The 22,800-nt window shown below is 37.6% G+C and overlaps 4 protein-coding genes and 1 pseudogene across 7 annotated transcripts; 3 read left to right on the forward strand and 2 right to left on the reverse strand.

Moving 5' to 3' along the window:
* Positions 8,382-10,624, forward strand: LOC104742240 (tubby-like F-box protein 6). 3 transcript variants are annotated; one of them, XM_010463222.1, is made up of 6 exons: positions 8,382-8,681; positions 8,909-8,956; positions 9,057-9,413; positions 9,493-9,580; positions 9,667-9,799; positions 9,881-10,624. In XM_010463222.1, the coding sequence occupies exons 3-6, from the start codon at positions 9,069-9,071 to the stop codon at positions 10,503-10,505; spliced, it is 1,191 nt and encodes a 396-aa protein (XP_010461524.1). In that variant the 5' UTR covers positions 8,382-8,681; positions 8,909-8,956; positions 9,057-9,068; the 3' UTR covers positions 10,506-10,624. The 3 variants fall into 3 exon arrangements, with proteins under 3 accessions (XP_010461524.1, XP_010461525.1, XP_010461526.1); XM_010463223.2 differs by having other exon boundaries at positions 8,402-8,681; positions 9,043-9,413; XM_010463224.2 differs by having other exon boundaries at positions 8,402-8,681; positions 9,054-9,413.
* LOC104742241 lies at positions 10,777-12,390 on the forward strand (annotated as a pseudogene).
* On the forward strand, positions 12,753-14,033 carry LOC104742242. 2 transcript variants are annotated; one of them, XM_010463225.1, is made up of 3 exons: positions 12,753-12,858; positions 13,461-13,651; positions 13,764-14,033. In XM_010463225.1, exons 2-3 carry the CDS (start codon positions 13,481-13,483, stop codon positions 13,833-13,835), a joined length of 243 nt encoding a protein of 80 aa, XP_010461527.1. In that variant the 5' UTR covers positions 12,753-12,858; positions 13,461-13,480; the 3' UTR covers positions 13,836-14,033. The 2 variants fall into 2 exon arrangements, with proteins under 2 accessions (XP_010461527.1, XP_019091336.1); XM_019235791.1 differs by lacking the exon at positions 12,753-12,858 and adding an exon at positions 12,879-12,947.
* LOC104742243 lies at positions 14,291-15,445 on the reverse strand. The gene is made up of 2 exons (XM_010463226.1): positions 15,166-15,445; positions 14,291-14,458 (listed from the first exon to the last, which is right to left on the reverse strand). The coding sequence occupies exons 1-2, from the start codon at positions 15,381-15,383 to the stop codon at positions 14,419-14,421; spliced, it is 258 nt and encodes an 85-aa protein (XP_010461528.1). The 5' UTR covers positions 15,384-15,445; the 3' UTR covers positions 14,291-14,418.
* LOC104742245 lies at positions 17,471-18,514 on the reverse strand. The gene is made up of 2 exons (XM_010463227.1): positions 18,214-18,514; positions 17,471-17,849 (listed from the first exon to the last, which is right to left on the reverse strand). The coding sequence occupies exons 1-2, from the start codon at positions 18,317-18,319 to the stop codon at positions 17,569-17,571; spliced, it is 387 nt and encodes a 128-aa protein (XP_010461529.1). The 5' UTR covers positions 18,320-18,514; the 3' UTR covers positions 17,471-17,568.

Genomic DNA, 22,800 nt, shown 5'->3' on the forward strand with positions numbered 1-22,800 from the left:
TTTTTTTTTTGGAATGCAATGCTAAATTATATTCAAAAACAAAAATACGTTTGTACAACTCGTGCTTCAAGGCTTTGAGTTTTTAATGGTCTTACATAGAAACAATTTAAGAGGAGATTAATATCTTGTCCCTAGCCAAGTGATGAGACCGTTGTCGAACCGCCGATCCCCCAAGAGGCCAATAGCAAGGAGTTGGTCTCTCATCTGTTTGTCGATAATGTGAATGAGGTGTGAGGCCGTTTTCGGTGGTTCCCCATGCTTCCGCCCATTCCGTTCTTGCCAAATAGTATAGATCGCCACTTGCAGAACACAGCAGGCTATGTAATGTGTTGTTCGATCCTTCCAGTTACTACATGCAGATGCAATGATCGAGTTCCAGTTGATAGAGTAATGTGTCTTGTAAACTTTTTGAGCAATGGCATGCCAAATCTCTGAGCTGAAGCTACAAGAGAAAAATAAGTGGTCACATGTTTCAGTTGCGTTGTTGCAGAGGACACAGTTTCCTTGAGCAGACGTAGACCATTGTAACATGTGATCCCCTGTAGAGAGCCTATTACGAACCGCCAACCAAGTATAAAAAGAGTGCTTCGGCGTAGAGTGAGTATACCAAACACTGCGGTACCAGGAAACTTCTGTAGTCGGGGTTCTAATCTGAAGACAAGCTTCCTTTGTGGAGACACTAGAGTGGAACTTTGTGTTGTTCCCTTTCCAAAGAACAACATCCTCCCTAGAGGTTGCTTGGTCCCTCTTCAAGAGAAGTTCAGCTTCAATCTGATTTAACTGTTGGGAGCGATATCTCCTCCGGTGCCGTCTACTCCACGCATCCGCGACCATCATATGCAAACTTATCCCCAGATCGATAATACCTCGCTCCCCTATCACATCCATCAGCCGACCTAAACTCGACCAGTCATCGAACCAAAAAGATGTGTTGTACCCATTGTTTACCTCCGATTTACAAAAAGTGGCTGCAAGTGGTCTGATTTTTAGGAGCTTCCTCCACATCCAAGAACCAGCACAAGTAAACTTAGCACTCCAAAAACTCCTTTGTTTGAGTAAGGTAGTTTTCACCCATTGAACCCAAAGGGACTCCCCCGACGAAACAATACGCCACACCAACTTTAAACAACAAACATCATTCACCTCCCTTAGAGACCGTAGCCCCAGTCCACCTTCACTTTTAGGCTTACATATATCCTCCCAGGCTACCTTAGCTTTGTTCGGATTCAAGTCTGGACCTGCCCATAAAAAAGCAGAGCACAATTTGTCTATCTCGTTGATACATTGCCGTGGGCGACGAAATGCAGACAGCCAGAAAGTACACAAGGTCCATAACACCGACTGAATCAGATTTAGGCGGCCCGCGAAAGAGAGGAAGCGGGCTGTCCACGACCCAATTTTCTTCTTTATGTGTTCAAGGAGTGGAGAGTAGTCAGAGGTAGTAAGTCGTTTAGTGACTAATGGGAGGCCTAGATAACGGACCGGGAGCTGTCCAACATCGAATCTAAAACTGCTCTGGATCACTTGACATGCGGATTCTAGAAGTCCTCCCAAGTATATTGTAGATTTCTCAATACTTATTTGCAATCCTGATTTTTTAGCAAAGCTGTCAAACACTGCCACAATACCCTCTATTGACCATACATAACCATCCGTAAAAATCATTAGGTCGCCTGCAAAGCTTAAATGCGTGACCCCGAGAGGTTTACAGTGCAGATGGTATCCAAACTACGTACCAGCTGCCCGATCTAGCATTCGTGAAAGAACGTTCATCACTATGAAAAAAAGGTAAGGAGAGAGAGAGCAGCCCTGCCTTAGACCCCGTGCATTTTGGAAAAAACCAGCAAGTTCCCTGTTTACCTGAACAGAGAAAGAAGCCGTTTTCACACAGAGCATTAACCAGTGCACAAAATCAAGTGGGATGTCCAGTGCAGATAGGACATTCTGGAGGAAAGGCCATTGAACAGAGTCGAAAGCCTTGGATATATCAATTTTAATGGCACATTGACTGGATATTGTATCCTTATGATAGTCCTTGACTAACTCTGTAGCCAACATAACATTCTCAATAAGCAAACGGTCCTTAATGAATGCAGACTGGTTCCCGGTAATGAATTTTGGGAGGAGTAACTTAAGTCTGTTAGCCAAAAATTTTGAAATGACTTTGTAAAGCACATTACAACAGGAGATTGGCCTGTAATCCTTCATTTCCCTAACATCCAACTTCTTAGGGATTAATGCTAGAATTGTAGCATTAGCACCTTTTGGTAGAAAACCTTTCTGAAAAAAGGATTGTACTGCAATCACAAACTCCACTCCTATTATATCCCAAGCGGCCTTAAAGAATTCAGTAGTAAATCCATCAAGACCCGGAGACTTTTCTGAAGGCATAGAGAACAATACCTTTCGAATCTCCTCTGCTAAAACCGGTCTAGTGAGACTGTTCCTATCCTCTGTTGTACAACAATACGGTTGTAAAGCCTGCAGCTCTGCTACTGTAGCTCCCTCAAAATCCGATGGTACAAACTGAAGAAATTCACGAAAGTGGCGAACAACTTCATTCTTAATCCCCTCCGCATCAAATACAACACTCCCATCAGGCGTTTGAACCTCTCGTATCATGTTTTGTGCCACTCTTGCCTGAACTGCACGGTGGAACGTTTTGTTGTTGCGATCACCAACTTTCAACCAATGTAGTTTGGCTTTCTATTTCAAATACTTCTCTTCAAGACCTACAAGAAAACACCATCGATCATACGCCTCCTTTTCTGTTAACATAGCATTGGCAGATGGATTATGCAAGTTGGAAGACGGTTTCGCACAAAGGTCGTCATATGCCACTTTAGTTTTTCCCACCAAATCATCAAGTGTTCCACGCACGAAAGAACAAAGCTCAGGTTTTAAAGCCTTGAGTTTCTTAGTAAAGCAGTAGAGAGATGATGTAGATATATGAATAGGTTCAGTAGTCTCCCAGAACTTGGTCACCACCGGTTTGAACTCAGTCAATCCCGCCATTGCATTCACAAATTTGAACGGCTTATGCCTTCTCCTATTATCATCAGGCCGGAGAATTGTTATCCGACAACGTGAATGATCAGAACAGCCACTAGCTTCGAATACATTATAATCAGTCGGATATATATCAATCCATGCATCATTCACCAAAACTCGATCCAACTTTTTAGATATAATGTCATTCTCTCTCTTGTTCGACCATGTAAATAAGGGACCATGTGAGGCCATGTCAGCAAAAGAAAAATAGTTCACTGCCGACTGCAAGTCTCACATCCCCTCTGTTACGCTTGGACCATCATCTCCCCGAGAGTGTTCCTCAACCGCCAAAGTTTCATTGAAATCCCCAAAAAGAATCCAAGGCTTATCCCTCAGAAGTGGAGAGTCTCGATGGTGACGAATATCATCCCATAGGACTTTCCTTTCCTCCATTAAATTTGATGCATAAACAAACGAACAAAAAAACTCTTCCTCTGCTCCTTCTAGTTTAACGAGACAGGTTATAAGCTGGCTACTATTAAACACAGGAGTAAGCCGCACATTGTGCCTCCAGACTACCCAGAGACGCCCCCGGGCATTATGCTCATAATTCGATAAGATCGACCAATCTCGAAATAACTTTCCACCTAACCATTGAGCCTTACGCTCCTACACCCTAGTTTCAATAAGACAACCAAACTGCAAATTCTGATCAGCAACCCATTTTTTGATGATGGAATGTTTTGAAGTTCTGTTTAATCCATGAACATTCCAAAAGAAACCAGACATTAAAAACGTTTGGAGGTGGTCCTTGTACTCTGATCCCTAGTCTGAGCGCTAGGTAGTTGAGTAGAAGGATTCGATATGAGCTTATGTGCTGTTTTTGAGCCGCAAGGCAAATATGGACGAAGTGGTGGGATGAGAGATACCCCAGACGGCTTCTCAGGTGGCATTATGCTCATAATTCGATAAGATCGACCAATCTCGAAATAACTTTCCACCTAACCACTGAGCCTTACGCTCCTACACCCTAGTTTCAATAAGACAACCAAACTGCAAATTCTGATCAGCAACCCATTTTTTGATGATGGAATGTTTTGAAGTTCTGTTTAATCCATGAACATTCCAAAAGAAACCAGACATTAAAAACGTTTGGAGGTGGTCCTTGTACTCTGATCCCTAGTCTGAGCGCTAGGTAGTTGAGTAGAAGGATTCGATATGAGCTTATGTGCTGTTTTTGAGCCGCAAGGCAAATATGGACGAAGTGGTGGGATGAGAGATACCCCAGACGGCTTCTCAGGTGGCATTATGCTCATAATTCGATAAGATCGACCAATCTCGAAATAACTTTCCACCTAACCACTGAGCCTTACGCTCCTACACCCTAGTTTCAATAAGACAACCAAACTGCAAATTCTGATCAGCAACCCATTTTTTGATGATGGAATGTTTTGAAGTTCTGTTTAATCCATGAACATTCCAAAAGAAACCAGACATTAAAAACGTTTGGAGGTGGTCCTTGTACTCTGATCCCTAGTCTGAGCGCTAGGTAGTTGAGTAGAAGGATTCGATATGAGCTTATGTGCTGTTTTTGAGCCGCAAGGCAAATATGGACGAAGTGGTGGGATGAGAGATACCCCAGACGGCTTCTCAGGTGGCATGTCATCAGCAACTTCAGTGGAGTGTGATTCTGTATCGCCATCATCATCAGATACATCCTTAACTATCTCCTCCTTATCACTAAGAGCAGAAAAAGCATTAGAAAGTATAGAACCAATGTCCTTCTTACTAACTGCTTCGCGTTGCTTCCCAGGACTCCGAACAGACTTAGGGGTTTGCCACTCCTCCTCAGTTGCTATAGCTGGCAAATCAACAGTGGTAGCAATATGTGAATCCACTACCTCTTCCCCAGAGCCAGAGGAAGTAATAACACGTGAAACTGTTGATACAACTCTCTCTGATTCTTGAACAATGACAGGTGATGCAGGTGGGGGTACCGCCTGTATACTATTTGAGGATGTCAAACAGGTCGCCTTGAAGTGACCCCACTTAGCACAATTTTCACATTTTGGCGGCAACCAAGGGTAAGAGTACTTGATAACAGCATCAAGCTCCCCCTCTTCCTCCCTCATGAACACAAAATCACTTGGTAGAGGTTTTGTTAAGTCTGCTTCCACTAGAATCTGAGCCTCATCAAAACTGGTACAAACATCTGTTTTTTGATGGAGTCGAATCGGGTTACCAACTGCACTAGCCAGGAACTGCAGACCTTTATTTGTGAACAGAGACGGAGGTACATCCGATAGTATTACCCACAAAGGTATGGACTTCGTAGCAGGCTGAGTTTCTTCCTCTTACGGAGACCATTTCGAGACCACCATTGGAATATCCATAATATTCCACATACCTTTGTTTAGAACCCGTCGACGAATGGTCTCACTCCTAATCCTGAACTTCATAGTCGTCTCATTCACCTCATAAACATCAATCAAAACCGATGTATCCCCAAGTCTCCAAATTTTATTAACAATCATATGGATCTTACCAACATGGGGAGCCTTAGTACTCAAAGACTTCCCAATTAGAAAATCCTCCCACAAAGGTTTCGTATCAACGAGAACCTCCTTCGGGAAAACAACCCGTTGCTTCCCATCCACTTCGACTACATCAAACTTTTGCTTAGTAAAAACGTGCTTACGAGCAACGTTTGCGTACGGACGCTTGTCATGATTCACCCCCACAGCCCTAGGTTGAGCCGCTTTACTTTGATCAGAATGGATCTCTGCAGGCACCTCCGCAGGCGCCTTCAAGGCAACCGTACCTTCCACCTCCACAAGACCTCCATCTACCAATGAACCCCCCTCCTCCGCTACCAAATCCTCCTCTCCATGAACCGGAGAAGCCGTCGGCGGCATCAAACTTGCAGTATCATTCGTTTTTGTGCCTAATTAAAAAGTTTACTTAATCAACCTAAAGTTAGTGAAAAAAAGAATGTTGGTCTTGGCTTATAAAGAAGCATTAAGGTTTAGATTTTACAAGTAAACAAAATTATATGTCGGTTTAAATTTATGAAAGAGTGGTTGAAGTTCTGAATTTACAATTAAACAAAATTATATGCCGGTTTGGATTTCTAAATATGGATTGATGTTTAGATTTTACAATTAAAAATATTATATGTTGGTTTGGGTTTATAAAAGAGTAGTTAATGTTTAAATACATGTCGTCTTGGTCTATAAAAATGGTTAGAGTTTATATTTTATAATTAAAAAACAATAGATAGTATTAGGGTCATTGACTTTGCAATTTAGAATTTTTTTCTTGTCTTATTAAGTTATGATGATTTATTTTAATTGTTTTATTTATATAATATTAATTATTTTGTTTATTTAATTAAAACATGCTAAATTTTGATCGGCTAACTAAGAGAAGTTGAATAAGAGAGGTTGATCCCTAAAATTCAATATAATTCAAATCATTAAACTTATTAATCCATATAATCATTAATCTATTATGGCATCTCCATTGGGGAGTGCTCATCAAAACACTTGTTAATAAAAAAATTAATATAGTGATGAGAGAGAAGTACTTATATTGCTTCAACAAGAAACGTTTCTCAGAAAAAACTTACAGCTGTCACTTTGTTATTGGCTATTATTAATGATAATAAAAATATATTAATATGATTAAAATATTTTTTTTAAAAGCAATGTTAGAGGGTTGCTGCTCCATGTAATGTAATGCCTTGTTTTGTGAGGTCGTCCTAATTCTCTCCCAATCCCAGCCGCCGCGAGAAAAACTTGAGTTTTTCGATTTGCCCTCTCCGGTTGCCGGGCTTCTTGTCGGAGTTGTGGGAGGGTGTAGAACTTTGTCTTGCTTATTGGTCTTCGTTTTTCTATGGTCTGCTCGTTTAGATCTGTTGTTTTCGGAGTTGTAGCGGTCTTGTTGTCAAAATCAAATCCTCTATGAAGCGAAGAACATTTGTAGGAGGGGAAGCTATCGGCGGTGAGAGTTGGTTGTGGTTAGAGACGGACCTGTTTGCTTACCGGATTAGTCTAGGTTGTGGGTCAGATCGGGTGGTGCTCTCATGACTGGTGTTTTGAAGGAGACCATTGCATGTCATTTCACGGACTGGAATTGTATCTCTCTCGTCTCTCCCTTCTTTGGATTGCAGATTTTCAACAAGGTGGTGTTGGTTTTAGTGCCGTTGTGGCTTTAACCGATGGTTTTAGTTGCTTTGAGATGTGGTTTGTGTTATCTTCGCAATTCTGCCTTCTCTAGTTAAGGGTTTGAATTGGTTCTTAGTTTCTGCTAGTTTGGGTCTGCTGGTCTGATAGTGTTGGCATTGCGAGCTAGGTATCGTTCCTTGTGCTTGTCATTCGGATGTTTTTTTTGTTGCTAGTCATCTACTAGCTCTCCTTTGTGGCTTTTTGGAGTTTTGGAGTTGAGTTCTAGACAATAGCAGTGGAATCGTCCTTCAGCTCTTCTTTTGCGAGGAGATTACCAGTTTTGGGTCTGTAGATGGCTTAAGATGGGTCGATGAGGGTCCACGTGTAAGAGCTGCTGGTCTTCTTTGACTTGTCTCGGGTCGATTCGCAAGGTTTTGGATCGCCCTCCATGGGGTTCTGGTTTGTTGTGGTTGTTGTGGTTTCTGTTTCTCTGTTATGGTATGAATTCTGCTTTCTTTCCTGTCGGTTTGGTGATGGTTTTTTTACGGTGTGCTATCTTAGTGCTTCCGGTCTTCTGGGTACTCTCCAGTCCTTACAGGTTCTTTGGGAAAGCTTAGTGGAATTCGTTCAATTTCAGTTGGACAGTTTTAAAGCTTTGATCATTCTTTCATTCCTTTTGTAAACTTTTACTTTAGGTTTTGGCTTTTGTTTATGTTCTTCTATAAGTTTTAGTTTCCGAAAGTATGTTACCTGTCGGCTTAAGTTGACAGGGATGATTATTTATCCGCTGCCTTTAGTTTTTGGAGTTATGTTGTTAGCCGCCATTTTTGTATGTATAACATATCTTTTATGAAAAAGTTCATATGACAAAGAAAAAAAAAAAAAAGAAGGTTGCTGCTGGCGGATTTGATGTTAAGATCCAAATTTCAACTTATTAAATCCATGGATTGGATTAGTGTGAGTTGATACATCAACTTTAATAATATAATACAATTCCATTAATTTCTTAAACCATTTACTAGATTTATAAAATAAACCCTAGTCAAAATCTCAGATTTGATTTCCCAATTAGTAAACATTTTGAAAATCCAGTTGTAATAAATAACCCCTCTAAAAAGCAAAATAAATTGGTTCTTCCATAATCCTATTTTAAGTAATTTACTAATTTCAATTGAAAAAAAAAAAACATGAGCCGCGCTTACTAGTCTTTTTTTTTTATCCGTTTAATAATTAATTAAGAAAAAGAAATAAAAAAAACTCTCCGTCTTCTCTTTTTCTTCTTCTTCCTCGAAATTATTGCGGTTACTGTCGTCTTCCTTCCTTCCTCCCTCTCTCCTCTCCGAAATCGAAGCTCACGTCGGCTACGGTTACGTCATCGGAGAGGTGGTGGTTGGTGGTGGTGGTTCCTTTTTCACCTCCATTTCCTGGGAAGAGAAGCTTTAATTTCATCGGAAGAAGAAGAAGAAAAAACTTTGTCTCAATCTGATTTTTATGAGCTTCCCCATGGATTTGTCGCTTTTGTTGGTACATTAATCCTCTCTCTCTCTTTCTCGTTTCTCGATGTTTTCATTTTGTAAAAAAAAAAAAAACTTTCTCGAAGTCTTCACGATAATGCCGGAGAAGCCGGATCCATGCTCTTTTCATGAATTGGGGGATTTTTTTCATTGATTTATTCGATGAATATTCATGGAATTGAGTCGTTTAATATTTTGATTTATCTGATACATTTCTGTTTCTTTGATAAAAAAAAGTTTTAACGAAGCTGAGAAATTTCTTGGGGGAGCAGACAACAAATTCAGGTATATTGATATATATATATATATATATAACATAAATAAATTTGTGTTTTTGTTTGTTTGTTTTGTTTTGTTTTGATTTGGTTTGGTTTCAATACAGCAGCAGTGTAGAGCAATGTCGTTTAAGAACATAGTAAGAGAGTTTAGGGTGAAGAACAAGTACAAAGGTATTGGTTGTAGACGAGGGAGGTCACATATTGCACCAGAAGGATCATCTTTGTCTTCTTCTTCTTTATTATCAGCTAATGAAGGTTTGAATCAGAGTATTTGGGTTGATTTGCCTCCGGAGTTGCTTCTTGATATTATCCATCGGATTGAGTCTGGACAGACTCTTTGGCCTGCGAGGAGAGATGTCGTTGCTTGTGCTTCCGTTTGTAGGTCTTGGAGAGAGATGACTAAAGAAGTTGTTAAGGTTCCTGAGCTCTCTGGTTTGTTGACATTTCCTGTTTCTTTAAAGCAGGTTAGTTTGCGTTCTTTTGAACACTCTAATCGGTTTATGAATGGATCATTGTCTAAAAATTTGGATTTTTTTGGTTCAGCCTGGTCCTAGAGATGCTCCAATTCAATGCTTTATCAAACGGGAGAGAGCTACTGGAATATTTCGTCTCTATCTTGGTTTAAGTCCTGGTTAGTTTTACTATTATCACCTTAAGAATCTCTTATGAATTGAGTTTTGACTATATTAAATCCCACCTTCCTCTGTATGGTTGCAGCTCTTTCGGGTGACAAGAGTAAGCTGTTGTTATCCGCAAAGAGAGTGAGGAGGGCGACTGGTGCAGAGTTTGTTGTATCCTTGTCTGGGAATGGCTTCTCAAGAAGTAGCAGTAATTACATAGGAAAACTGAGGTTAAAGTCTAGCACTTTCATTGTTCTATATATTATCATTATGTCAATATATTATAACTTTTGTTGTGTGTGTGTGGACAGATCCAATTTCCTGGGAACCAAGTTCACAGTCTACGAAAACCAACCTCCTCCGTTTGACCGAAAACTCCCACCATCAATGCAAGTGTCTCCATGGGTATCATCAACATCTAGTAGTTACAACATAGCTTCCATCTTATATGAGCTGAATGTTCTGAGAACCAGAGGGCCAAGAAGAATGCAATGTATCATGCATAGTATCCCGGTTTCAGCAATTCAAGAAGGCGGCCAAGTCCAGTCACCTACTGAGTTCATAAACCAAGGAAAGAAGAAGAAGAAGCCTTTGATGGATTTCTGCTCAGGGAACCTGGGAGAAGAATCCGTCGTAAAGGAACCATTAGTTCTGAAAAACAAGTCGCCGAGATGGCACGAACAGCTCCAATGCTGGTGTCTCAACTTCAAAGGGCGAGTCACAGTTGCCTCGGTGAAAAACTTCCAGCTAGTAGCAGCTGCTGCGGAAGCAGGGAAGAACATGAACATTCCAGAAGAAGAACAAGATAGAGTGATATTACAGTTTGGGAAGATAGGCAAAGACATTTTCACTATGGACTATCGTTATCCGATCTCTGCTTTTCAAGCTTTTGCCATTTGTTTAAGCAGCTTCGACACGAAGCCAGTCTGCGAATGAACCAAACATATCGAATATCCAATTATAATTCTTCTATTTGCAAGTTTCTGTGGTTTTAATGTACATACTTTCCCCTCTTGGAGCAATCAAATCAAACAATCAAGATCTTTTTCATCCAACTTTAACTTCTTCTTAATTTTTAATTAAAAGCAATTAACTTTTGGTTTAGGCAAGGTATGTCTTAGTCTTTCTTTGGAAGCAAAGAGTCTTTCACCTTCCTTTATTACAAAACCCAATTCATGTTTCTGTTTCTGTTTCTGTTTCATTTGTTTCCAAAAAAGAGCATAAGACAAAAGAATGAAAGCTTTTGTGAGAGGTTTGTTAGCAAGAGCTCATGAGGTCCCAAAGATTCAGAGGAAAGTATCAGCCGGTTTTGGTTGCGTTACTTCACCTCCGCCTCCGGAGAAAGGATTGGAGAATCTGACGGTGGCGGATGTGCTCTCCACAAAGGAGACTGATGTTGCTACGTGGATCTCATGCCGAACAAACGACACTGTTTTTGACGCAGTTAAGAATGTTCGTTCAACTTCTTACTTTTTATGATCTCGTAAAATGTATGATTTGCTCATCACGTTACTTACATACACGTATTTCTAAGCGTGTTTAAGTTGGGTACTAGTCTCTAAAAATATTTAGGACTTATTACTTACATCTATGATCTATGTGGTCTAACAGTGATCAGCTATATATTATTCTATATATTTGCCGATTAGTTTAGTTTAGGTTCGTTGTCTACTCCACGTTGTATGTGTCCCAGCTAATAAGACATGATTACATGTATTTGTATTTTATGTAATAACATTATAGTGCACATATGTTTGTATATTATGTCATGCATACACGTATAGAAATACTTAATTACAATGTCTTTGGATTAATGGTCTTAGCAATCGCGACTATGTAGTTCTTTCTATTTGTCGCATATATAGGATATAGATTTGTTTAGCTTGCTAGCCTCTTTCAAAGTTGTATGATGAATGCGAATCCGTAGAGTATTTTGGTATTTTTTTTCTTTTTTATTTTAAATGTTTGGGATGTCTTAGTTATAACTTTATTTCTTTAATCAAACAAAAAGCAGATGGCAAAGCATAATATTGGATCGTTGGTTGTCTTAAAACCTGGAGACCAGCACTATATTGCAGGAATAGTGACAGAGAGAGGTATAAAACAAATAGTTAGACACAATTTCATGAAATTAAGTAACTTTTTTTTTTGTTCAAAGAAATTAAGTTACTTTTAAGTGTTATTTTTTAATAATTTTCTTATAACTACACTTATATTGGATTGGTTGATTCTTCATTTGTAAAACAGACTATATGAAAAAAAATTATTTGGGCCGGAAGATCATCAAAACTTACAAAAGTTGGAGAAGTTATGACTGATGAGGTCAGAATAAACATAAACATTCTCAAGTTAACAATATTTGGAAACATTTAGTCTTTTACTGTTCCAGTTAAATTTATTAAAAAAATTGTGGGAATTAATTTGACCAGAGCAAATTGGTCACTGTTTCGTCTGGAACAAACATAATCAAAGCAATGCAGCTTATGTCAGGTAGTTTACTATACACATACATATACAAGAATCCAATATGTAAAATTCTCCAATAGCTACAATGTTTGCTTTTTAAAATGATGTAGACCATCATATAAGGCATGTACCGGTGATTGATGGAAAGATAGTAGGACTGATCTCTATGGTTGATGTGGTTAGAGCCATTGTGGACCATCAAAACGGAGAGCTCAAACGCTTGAATCAATTCATCAAAGGAGACTATTACTAGTTTAATTTAAATCAAACCCACAGAAGAAAAAAAAAAGATTCCATTATACTATCAATAACTATGTATATACTATTTAATAATGGACCTATATGATTTCATATATTTAGTTCCCGGCCCATTCAAAGAGATTATGAGCACAAAGTCCAAAACATCTAAAAGAAGTTGTTTATAAGTTTCTATGGGTTTGGGCATATATAACAATTAAAATACATACAATGAATAGACAAGAAATCGAGATATTTATAATCTACGAGTGTAAGAACTTAGCATTCATCCGGACAACTTATATAAGTAAGTAACTCAAGTGTATGAAGGTGAAAAAACAAACCACACCGTTCCAAAACCAAAGAATACTAATTTCAATTTCGTTCGGTTCAAGCGATTTCGATTTGTTCGGATTAATTACTGGGCTAAGAGCCCAATGGGCTTAACTAAAATAATAATAGGGTTTTATTTTTATTTTTTCGGGGTTTTGTATTTTCGAAGCTCTCTGTCTTTCTCAACCTGCGATTTGATATCACCATTTCTCTCGTCTCGTCAAAATCGTTGATTCATCTTCTACCTTACACTGTTAGTTACCTCTTCTCTAATTCTCTCTGAGTCGATTAGTGTGTTTGCTTCGTTATTCTACGACTCTGAGTTTTTATTTGACTACTTAGGTTCGATTCATTTCTACGCTCGGATCTGAGATTCTGCTTTGAAAATTTTGGCTTTAATTTTGTAAATCATGTCGTTTTATACATGATTCCGAGCTTTGGTACCTCTGATTTGTTTATTCTTCTCTTACGAATTCATTTCATATGTTTCTACAATTTCGAAACTATTTGTTCTCCATTTTTTGTTAGATTTGGGAAATTTATAGTCATATTAATCGTTTCAATACGAAAAAAAAGTTTAGGGTCTCTCCTTAGTTAGGAACATTGTGTAACCTGTGATTGTTTTACAAACCTCTCAATGTCTTAGGGAATGTGTAAAGTTTCAGTGTTTGGTGTGTTTATTCCCAATGTTCTTTCTTTCTTTTCTTTCATGCCAAGAGTTTTGAATCAATCGGCGTAAAATGTGACACATGACCGTATTCAGGATGAGTTCGTTTAAACATCCTTGTGGGAAACTCTTTTGATCCTGCAAACTGGTTGATTGATTCCTGTTTTTTTTGGTTTCTGGTTCTTCAGTTGTTTGAGAGGGAGCCACCATGGGGAGAAAGGCTGGGAATTTGTACATAAACCCGAAAAAGCTGGGGAATATGGCAAAACCGTGTATGAAGGAAATGGTATCGTTCCTCAACTGTATGGCGCTTAACCATATCAAAGATGATAAGTGCGAGAAACAGAAGCAACTCCTGAGTGTTTGTATGCACGGCCAGGTCTATCACTTGCACCGCCCTTTTTTTTTTTTTTTTACTTTTTATTTTGTCACACTACTGCCTCTGCGAAACATTGAACTTTTTTTTTTGCTTGAAACCCTTTGCTTTGCAGACGGATAATAAGAACAAGTCTTGGGGAAACATTAACTACCATTTGCAGAGGCTTACCCGCGGAAGAAAGTGATATATAAGCATGGATCTCTTAGTATCCATAGAACGATAGATTCCATCGTTGATCTCTTCATTTGTATCTCTGTTCTTTGAGGTATTCTATATGTACAAGTTGTTGGCATCTAGAAGACGAAACTTTGAACACATTGTCTTACCAAAAGAAATGATTTTTGGTCTCTTTGTTTTGCAATAATCATGTCTTCTGAGTGAACTGAGTCGAAGCAGAAAGAATCCGTTAGTGTTATGATGTTTTGTCATACGATTATCACTTTTATGTAAGAAAATAAAGAGGATATGATTAGCTTTGTTTAGGCTGAAACTAAATCATTCACGGGTTTTGGTAATCACACTTATTTGAATGGTGCATGTTATCGTTGCTAAATTTTACGTTTAAGCTGCATTTTGTGTTTCCTCAACTTGAGTTGTGTGTTAGTGTCTTGAAAATTACGTGTTAGCATTACTGGAAAAAAGTCTTATGCAATAAGAGTTTCCGTGAGGTACAAGTGAATGCACAGAATTGTTTACAATATTTTTTCTTGATAAACATTTATGCATATTGTTAAGATAAATGTTTACTTAAAAGACTTCGATAACTTTCAATCTGATCCGGGTGCTTTCTCCAAGCCGCCAGGATGTCTTAAAAACATAAAATAAAATATGGTTAGTGATGACGATAGTAGTACACAATATATCAGTAAATGGTAACAATATGAATAATATTCCTCTAAGCTTTTGAAAAGTTTAGGAATCACAAATTTTCAGTTCAAAATTAATTGGTGATAAGCTTTTTATGCAGTCCAAATGTTTTTGCAGTATGGTCCATCTCTTCTATTCCATTATCCATCAAAGAAATCAGTCAATGGCTACGAATGACACAACGGATTTTAATTTGGTGTTGATTTTGAATTTAGGATTTTTGGTTATGCTATATTTAAAAACAAAAAAAAAATGACCAATCTCGTTGAAAAGGCTTTTGACAAGTATTTATAAAATCATGGCTTTCTAGTTTGTTTTTGTTTTTTTATAATACGTACAACTAGTTTCTTGAATGGTGAACAAACGAAAACCGAAAAACTAGTTAATTTTGGAACCCTAATATACAAAAGCATATTCCTACAAGGTTTAAAAAACCATACCAAATTATGAAATCTTAAAAATTCATTTCTGTTCAAATAAAATATGCATTCACTTATGTCAACAAGAGTCAAAATAGAAAATGAAACTAAGTCAGTTGGATTGTAATTTAACAATAGCTAGAAAATAAAAAGAATCCAATGTAATCGGTAATCGTTTTTGCACAAAATATTTGACGTTTAAGGCACAAAGAAATACGAAAAAGTCACCTGATTTTGCTAGTAGCCCAATCAGCCCATGTCTTGGCTCCTTGAGCAGCCTCTCCGGCGCTGCTTTTAAAACTTGAGGCGGCAGCCTCCGCCGCAAGAGTCACCTCATTGGTCGTCACTTGCACCGGTAGCTCTTCCGCCGAAACACTTGTCATAACCATTGTCACAATGAAGATTATCGCAAAGAATTTGACTTTTTCCATTTTTGCTTGCACCATTTGCACCTATTAAAATTTTAGACAATTATTACTATTGGTTACGATTTTTGTTTTAAGATAAAAGTTTGTTAGATTGATTTGTGTCTTTTATGACAAAGGAAGTGTACTATTTATAGGGATATAAGAGCGATTTACAAGGCCAAAAGAGCGGAACACACTTTTATAGTTAATTATATTTTTGATTTACCTAAAACTTGAATGCATGAATACTTACAGCGATTTTCCTTTTTAAAACACTTGCATAATTGATTAAATGAGAATTTTTGATTCACAAACGAGTGCTTCCACTTGTGAATGAAGAGAAGTAAGACTTCGGCATAGATTGGAGGCTCGGCTCCCATGGTCGATGTATTGCGTGATTAACAAAACCACATCTAACCTTGAAAATTTATTAGCTTCTTTTAGTAATCATCTACAAAACGTATAAATCCCGAGAAATTTGTGTTTTGTAAAATTTTGTGTCCAATCCCGAGACCCTTGACTGAGACCTCCTATCACCCCTGATTATCAACCATAGTATCTAATTGTGCCTCCCTCTAACTTCCTCCTCACTTTCCGCCAATGGAAGAACCTTAATTGGATTCCTGTCAACGTTCTCAAAAATCTTTATTATTTATGGCTGTCCATATATACCATTTTATCAAAGAAACTCTGAACTGATTGTTTTTAAAGGTTTTCACCAGATAAATAATCCATATTCGCATTCAATGATTCCAATTGAAACATCCCTATTGTTGTTGGGATTTATGATAACGCCCATGTCTTTAGAGCCAACAGACACACAAAAATTACGTGATTAATTGTTTCTTCTGACACCACACCTTTCACATATTGTTCACAATTACTATTCCTTTTCTGTAAATTTATTATGATCGACAAACACCCTATGATGACCTGCCACATAAAATGTGCAGCTTTGTCAGACAATTATTTCTATAGAACAATATTGATATGTGAAAGGTTATAAATAAATAAGAAAATCTCACTGAGTTTCCGGATTTCAGTTTGAGCACCAAGAGCGTCATCCCTACGAAGAGTAAACACGAGGAGAACAAGAAATATCATGCAAGGCAAGAGCTTGTGGAAGACGTCATCTTAATAATATCTATGTATGTGTTACTTTTCAAACTCTATGTAATCACTGTAATTCACGTTTATATATGCATTTACACAGAATAGAGAGAGGTAGAGAGATAAGAGAACTTAGAGAAGATTGGAAACATATACTGTGTGACTTAGTTTCTCACATGTTGGGTTTTGAGTTTTGGGTTTTAGTGGTCTCCGCACACCATTATTGACATGTACAATCCTTTTTCCATGGAAAGGTTTTTTTTTTTTTTTTTTTTTTTTTTTTTTTTTTTTTTTTTTTTTTTTTTTTNAATAAAGGAGTTCAGTTGACACTTGACTTGAGAGGTATTCGTACTCCATATCGTATATTTTCTCTTTGGGTACTCTCGATCTCTATCTTTAAAACCAATGGATGACTTTCTTTCTCCCTACTTTAAGAAAATGCATGCAACTCTTTTTCCTTTTGAAGATTTGGAATATATAAACCAAAATCACAAATATTTATCTGACAAATTGCATAATCAGATTTTGATGCAACAATTATGGAATTAAAAATTGGTGCAATGTGGCAGAATCCAAATATAGTGCCGAAAAATTAAACCCCCTTTTTTTTATTTGGGGTTACCTAATTTGGTAACAGCTAATAAAAACTACATGAAACTGATTTTTATTAACTGGTGCCTGAAAATAGCCTTTACTTCTTTTTTTTTTTTGGTTTTTGCATCACATGTCTCAATTCTTTTGATAAAGAGGAACAACTGAATTATAGATTCTTCAAAGGTACGTTTCTTTGGAATATCATATACAAGCTAGTTCTAATTAAGCAATTGTGCTTTGATTTGGTCTCCAAGACCTGAAGATCAAACCTATATACTCGACTCACCCTTGTTACTTACAAATCAAAATTGGACATGCATGTACATGGATACAATGTGTTATAACTTATAACAATATTCTGATATTCATATTGTTTTTATTTAATACAAAGTATTATTATACATATTATTCCAACTCACAAAGGTAAGATATATATATTATATATATATATATATATAAATGTTCAACAAATATATATATATATATATATGTATTGATTTTGCATCCGATAAATCTATATCTATGAATATTCTATAAGGCAACACAACTCGGTGACGGTGCACCTCCAGGGTGAGCCATTGGACGATCTGCACTTTCTGGTCTTGGTGCAACTATAACATGAGCCGTTCTTTACGTCGCACTTTATACATGGGGAAGACGATTCATTAGTAATTAGATAAGTAGTGACGGTCGTGGTATAACTTTTGCTGTGGCATTTATTCGATACACTCCCTCCAGCTTGCCTTTTAGAGCTTTTGTAGTCATTGTCTTCCAAATTCCTCCCCACCTTGATTATCTCTTCTGCATCATGTACACATAATTCACACTTCAATTAGTTATTTTAAAGATATATAACTAATTAATATAGCAAAATCCAAATTTTCGAAAAATAACGTAAATATTTATTATATTCTCTAATGATAATTTTCTTTACTAATCTTGTAAAAAAAAGACGAACAAATGAATATGAAATGTTTTCTATTTAATAAGAGATAAAAAAATATATATATGATGGTCACAAAATAATAATAAACATAAAATAAGAAAACTATATGAAAAAATGTAATTGGTTCAAATAATTTTTAATTATAAACTTATACTTTACTAGTAATTCGACATGAATATTAATATGTAAAAGGTTTTTAAGGGAAAAAAAAAATCTTACTCAGTTTGCGGATTTTAGTTTGAGCAGCAAGAGCTTCATACATATGAAGCGAAAACACGAGGAAAAGAAGAAATAGCATAGAAGAGATCAATGTCGAAGATGCCATCTTAGTACTTTACTCTGTAATTACTTATAGATATCACTTATCACAAATTTAACTGTAATTTAATTTGCTTGCGTCTGAATCCGACCTTATCAACTCTCTGGTATCTTTACTTAATCAATGTGAATCGCAATTATGCATTTATATATGTAGAAGAGTGAAGTAGAGATAAGAGAGAGATGAAACATATGGTAGAGACATGAGCCACACAAATAAAAAGGAGAGAGAGCCGAAACTATATGGACGACTTATAGTGGTCTCCGCACACCATGTATCCGTACACTCGGTCAAGTGCATAACAAAATAAAGGATTGACTCATTGACAGTTGATTTGAGAAAAGAATAGTCGTCGGACGTTCCAAATGACATAGGATACGTCAATAATTATAAGATAGAGACAAAAGACCAATATATAGACGAAGACCGATCGAACTCACAGCCATCTATAAAAAGGAGTGAACCTAATGAACGTTGAAAATTCTGTAGAAAAATCCCAACAATTTTTGGCGTCTGCTCAAGCATGTCACTTGTCTTTTGGATTTTTAGTGGTCTCTAGTCCCATGTTTTCGTTAACTATGTCACGTGTGGGGTGACTATGCACTATTTATCATCCGTCGTCTTCATACTCTCCTCGAAAGAGATTCATTCTTTGTCGTCTGTGGAATAGATTTATTACTTATTAGCCTTTGCGAAACATGAGCTTCTATTATTATTTTTTTCGCTGTGATTTTATAAAATATAAACATAACATAACAAACCCGATGGTTAACACACCGCAACATAAAAAGTGCTAAAACATACACAACAACAACGACACAAACAGAAACACTAACATAGACATTCATCATCTTCAATACGAGCATGAAGCCAAGCAGGCTCCCCTAACGGCAAATAAGATTGAAAACGCCCGGCCATCTCGTGTAACACTCTTAGCTATGTCACGAGCTATATATATAGTTAGCCTTGAGGCAGCGATACTTTAAATTTACACCATTTAAATTAAAACTTGGAAGATTTGTTTATATAACCAAGGTATGTCCGATAATGGGGCCACTTGTCGGGATTGTTTAGAGCTACAATAGCAGCAAGACAGTCTGAACATACCTGTATAGTTGTTAGACGGAGATCACTTAAACTTTGAAGCATCTACAAAATACAACGCAATGTTGCAGTGATCTTGTTAAAGGCCGGTAAAAAAGCATCACGTGCATGAAAAACTGCTGCACCATTATCATCTCTTGCAATCCACGCTCCACCACACATTAAAGATGGATTAATCCACGAAGAACTCCCATTGCATTTGATGATACCATTCACAGGTACTTCATTCTGGTTTGACCAGTTTGTTGCTTCTTCCATGGAAAGTGACACCAATATTTTTAAATCTCCTGTTTTACCAGCAATCAAAGTAGCATTTCGAATTTTCCAAATACCCCATAAATTTCAAGGAATGGAAAATTATGTGAGCTTCACGTAATCTATCATTTTCCATCAAAGTAAAAATGCAATTCATATTTTCACTTAGAGAAATCGAAAAACCTTGACAAGGATGTAGAAACCAAGTATAGAACACAAGTCTTTTAATAAGTTCAAAAACACATAAGTTGTGCCACAAACTAGAACCTCCTTACATAGAGAACACAAAACCAAAATCCAATTGGATAACTCTCAAATATATATGTTAGATCCTCCTAAATATAATTGACCTTATCCTTATGTATATTTAGATTTCTCCTAAATATACATGGCATTATCTCCTAATTACTTCAAGCTTACAACAACATTTTCCCCTCTAAGCTTGAGCTCATCTTCACTCACATCAAACACTCCCATTAGAGTCCTCATTTCTTTAAACTTCATTCTCCCAAGAGCCTTAATCAGAATATCAGCCTTCTGCTCACTCTCAGGAACATGCTCAACACTCACTTGCTCTCTCTCGACACATTCACAGATAAAGTGAAACCGAGTGTGGCTATGCTTGCTATGCCCGTGAAACACCGGGTTCTTAGTAAGCACAATCATCGACTTGTTATCAACCCGGATGACCACCCTCTCACTCTTCCCACCAGTTACTTCTTCAAGTAGTTCTTGCAGCCAGATCGCTTGCTTAGCGGCTTTAGTAGCGGCCATAAACTCTACCTCACAAGAAGACAAAGCTACAATCTCTTGTTTTTGTGAACACCAAGTAATTGGTGAATCACCGAGATAAAACATATGTCCTGTGGTACTCTTGCCATCGTCCAAGTCCACACTATAAGAGCTGTCACTGCAACCTACAAAGCATAACTTGTTCGTTCATTTGTAGAAAAGACCAAAAGAGCATGTCCCTCGAAGATATCTGATAACTTGCTTCAAGCTAGCTCTGTGAGACTCCTTAGGCTCATGCATGTACTTGCTTAAAACTCCAATACTGTAAGCAAGATCAGGCCGTGTATGTAGCAGGTATCAGAGACAACCAATACTTCAACGATACTCAAGTCCTTCAATGGATTTTTCACCTTGAGATTTTGACAGCTTCAAATTCATGTCCATTGGTACTTGAGTAGGGTTGCATTCACTCATTCCAGTCTCCTCCAATATTTTTGAAGCGCATACCTCTCTTGTTTCAGCAGAATTCATGTTTCAAGCTGTCTCACCTCAATGCCAAGATAGTAAGAGAGTAACCCAAGGTCACTCATCTCAAACTTAGTCGCCATCTTCTCCTTAAACTTGCAAATCGCAGACTGTGAGGAACCAGTAACAAGCAGGTCATCTACATAAACCGCCACTATAAGAAGTTCTCCATCTTCATTGTTAAAGTATAGTGAAGGTTCCTTAGAGCACCTATGAAACTTCATATCCTTGAGAGTCATATGCAGCTTAGCATTCCATGCTCTAGGAGCTTGCTTTAAGCCATGGAGGGTTTTGTGCAACTTGTATACCTTCCTCTCACTTCCCTTGACCAAGAAACCATCTAGTTGTGTGACAAACACTTTCTCCTTTTGTTCTCCATTCAGAAAAGCTGTCTTAACATCCAAATGGTGTATCTTCCAGCCATATAATGCAAAGTGACTTATAATAAATCGGATTGTTTCCATGCGAGCCACATGTGCAAAGACCTCATCATAATCAATCCCATACCTTTGAACATACCCTTTTTCCACCAATCTAGCTTTGTGTTTGTTTATATTTCCATCCGAGTTCCTTTTTATCTTGAACACCCATTTTAAACAAATTGGCTTAACTCCATATGGTAGATCAACTAGACTCCAAGTTTTGTTTTTCTCTATTGATGCCAGTTCATCCTTACAGGCTGTTATCCATACTTCTGTCTTAGATGCTTCATTAAAATCCCAGGATTCTTCATTGATAGACAGCAAAAGAAGCTCCAATTCTTCATCTTGAGTGACATAATCAGCCAAATACTTTGGCTCTGCTCGAAGTCTAGCAGATCTTCGTACCAACGGCTGCTGTTGTTCATCATCTCCCTCATTGTCCGATTCAAAACCATCTTCCTCTTCAACAAGATCATTATTAGACTCTGTTTCTGCAACTATCGGATCACCATCTTCTTCTTCCGTTTCGTGTTCGATCAGACGAACACCTCTATATCCAAAACCACCAACAGAAATAAAAAAACTCGGAGTGTGACCAAGTTCCTCTGTTCCTATTCTTTTCTAGTCCCATCCTCTGTTTTCATCAAAGCGAACATCTCGACTTACAATGATTCGTTTACTAGTTGGTTCGAGCAAACGATAGGCTTTTGATCCAGGCTCAGTTCTTAGGTGTGCTAAGAGTCTCGACCTGTCATCTAATTTCTTTCTCCCCACGGCTTCTGTTCTTGTGTATGCGATACAACCAAAAGTCCTTAGATGATCTAGATTCGGTTTCGTTCCCCTTAGCATCTCGTATGGAGCCTTTTCTGCAAGAGACCTTGTTACAATTTTGTTGATCAAATATGTCGAGTGCCTCACAGCTTCACCCCACAAATAATTTGGCAAATCTATATGTTTTAAGACGCTTCTCGACATTCCCATAAGTGTTCGGTTTCTCCTTTCAACCACTCCATTCTGTTGAGGAGAATATGGAGCTGTCAATTGCCTCATGATTCCATTTTTTTCACAAAAAGAATAGAAATCAGCTGAAGTAAATTTCCCTCCTCTATCAGTTCTGAGTGTCTTGATGACACACTTTGTTTCTTGTTCAACAATCATCTTAAACTTCTTGAATATGTCGAGTGCTTCACTTTTTTCTCTCAGAAGGACTGTCCACATGTAACACGAGAAATCATCAACAAGCATAAAAACATACTTCTTCTGAGCTGGTGTTGCAGGTGTGATCGGTCCACAGAGGTCGCCGTGTATCAGCTCGAGAGGATGTGTAGCTCTGTACATGGTCGCACGCGGGAACGAATCTCTTGTTTGTTTACCAAGCAAGCAAGATACACATGTTTGTCTCTCAACCTTGATGTTAGGTATGCCAATCACTAAGTCTTTATTGATAAT

Source organism: Camelina sativa, chromosome 14 (genome assembly GCF_000633955.1).
Source record: "Camelina sativa cultivar DH55 chromosome 14, Cs, whole genome shotgun sequence".
Lineage (NCBI taxonomy): Eukaryota > Viridiplantae > Streptophyta > Magnoliopsida > Brassicales > Brassicaceae > Camelina > Camelina sativa.